The 2,399-nt window shown below is 37.8% G+C and overlaps 1 protein-coding gene across 1 annotated transcript in view; it reads left to right on the forward strand.

Moving 5' to 3' along the window:
• Positions 1-409: 409 nt before the first annotated feature.
• The window catches only part of PP2D1 (protein phosphatase 2C-like domain containing 1), a 20,099-nt gene continuing 18,109 nt past the window's right edge, over positions 410-2,399 (forward strand). The window contains exon 1 of the mRNA XM_012664356.1: positions 410-632. Coding sequence (XP_012519810.1) covers positions 610-632 — 23 coding nt within the window. The 5' untranslated portion in view covers positions 410-609. The remainder of the gene's footprint in view (positions 633-2,399) is intronic.

A 2,399-nucleotide genomic window follows, 5' to 3' on the forward strand; every position in this document is an offset into this window, starting at 1 on the left:
AAACACAAAAAAGGACAAACTCCAAACAATATCTATAACTCTCATCAGGCAGTTACTTGAGACAGCAAGATGGAGTGGGCAGGCTCTACAGGGCAAGTAGAAGGAGGTGTCCCAGAGGGATGGCCTGAGGTACTCTGACCCTGGGTGGGAAGGCAGTACAGTAAGGACAGTCTGCTACAATCAGTAGCTTGAAAGTGACACAACTTATCAAAAAAAAAAAGTATTACTTGATAGTTACTCCTCATACATGTATATCCTACTACATGGGCATAAGACAATATATTTAATAAATGATCCTTCTTTCAGAAATTCCAAAAGCAAGTGTGTTATTTCATACAACTTGTGACCTTATTGCTTTACAGTCCTCTGAATCACAAAGTGAGTTCTGACTGATGTTCCAGGTGACATGGTAAACATTCCACACAGGGAGCTCTACCACCAGGTCAGGGGAACCCCCCAAACCTCCATCATCACCATCACCACTGCCTCTGCCACAACAGTCACTACAACCTCTGCCTTCACCATAACCATCACTACTCAAGGTGGAGGGACAGTGGCTGGGGAAAGGGGTAAAGGGAGGGCAAAGAATGGTAAAAATTCCAAAGGAATATGGAAATTAATGGCGCTTTAAGGTAAATTTTCTTAATTTCTGTTGGATAACAAATGTACTTGATGAACAATTATGTATCTACAGTGTTCTCTGTCCTTTGCTTTCTTAGGAATCAAATGAAACCATGGCTTCCTGTTAGACTATGTACATTGAGGAGTGATATCCCTCTACCTTTACAAAAGAGGATTTCTCTTTCTCTCTATGCTCTTATTCAGTTATATTTGTATTTATTATGAGTGAATGAATGAAAGAACATATGAATGACGTATTACATCCTAAAAATGGCCCATGTCTGAGAGAGCTGTATTATGGCTATCCACGAAATATAGAAAAATGAAGTTATGATATAAGGGATTGACTTTAGTTCAAATCATAGTCTTATTGTCCCTTTTATATTGTCCCAATAGTCCATAAAAGATCGTAAAAACTGCATCTTTTACATGAATATTGCCAACAATTAGCAATTAAAAATCTTTATATACATTTTGGTCAAAAGCACTTGAAAGGTGTGACAGTATCCAGTTTCCTCTCCTACCTCTCTGCTTGCCTATCCATTTCCTTTGCAGGGTCCTCTTCCTCCTCTTGCCTTCTAAATGGTCATTCCTTTGGATTTTGCCTTGGACCCTTTGCTGGTATCTCTCAACTGTGTGTTTTTCTAGGTCAGTTTCTTAGGTCTCATGATGCCATTCCTAGCCAGATGAAGAGCTAGGTACCTCGTTGGGCACTGTAACGGGCTCTGTCCTTGGCTCCATCTGACCTATTTAATCCTTTTATTAATGACCTGGATGAGCATATGGACGGCACTGTGAACTTTTCCCTTCATAGCTTCAAGGGCAGGATGCAATCCTCATCCATCTGTGCATCTCAGCACCTTGCACAATAGCTGGCCTATTGTAGGTACTGAAGAAGTGGTTGGATGCTGGTCAAATTTGTTGATGAAGTATTTATGGGTGAGTAGATATGATTTGGGGATTGGCATTAAAATACACCAGCAAAAAATGTAACAAAATAAAATAACGAAATGAAATAGATGGAGATACAGATGAAACAAGACTGAAAAAAATGTTGATAATGGTTGAAGCTGGTTAAATGAGTACATGGGGACTCATTATACTCCTGTACTTTTGTGTAATTTTTAAATTTTCCATTAAAAAAAAAAGAAACAAAAATCTGTTGGTGAGGTAAAGCCAGGAAGTCTTGTGAATATGCAAATAGTTCTAGAAGCATTTATGAAGTGGAAATTTGTAAATAAAATTTTACTCTAGGGATAACTAGCTGTATCCAACATAGTTGTGTACTCCAGAGGATTAAATTCAAATAAAGAAAGTGGCAAAACACTTCAAACTTATCAGAGTTTTGCTTGTCTCTTTAATTTTTAATTATATTGCCATGTGTAAACCATATATGAAGGTTGCTAAAGAGTTTTTGCCTATCACAAATAAATAAAATAGTGTATCATTTTATTTATCATTTATCGTAGAAAACTGTCCTTTCTAGAGATAAGATTTTTGCATAATTTAGAGGATGCAAATTCTACTGGCAAGAATCTAAAAGATATATATGTATTTTCTTATAGTCATTATTTTACTTATTAGTTCTTTTTTTTCCCCCCTTGAGACAGAGTATTGCTCTGTTGCCCAGGCTAGAGTGTAGTGGTATCACCATAGCTCACTACAACCTCAAACTCCTGGGCTCAAAGTGATCCTCCTGCCTCAGCCTTCCTAATAGGTGGGACTACAGGCATGTGCCACCATGCCCGGTCAATTTTTCTACTTTTTGTAGAGATGAA

Source organism: Propithecus coquereli, unplaced genomic scaffold (genome assembly GCF_000956105.1).
Source record: "Propithecus coquereli isolate 6110/MARCELLA unplaced genomic scaffold, Pcoq_1.0 Scaffold12, whole genome shotgun sequence".
Classification (NCBI taxonomy): Eukaryota; Metazoa; Chordata; class Mammalia; order Primates; family Indriidae; genus Propithecus; species Propithecus coquereli.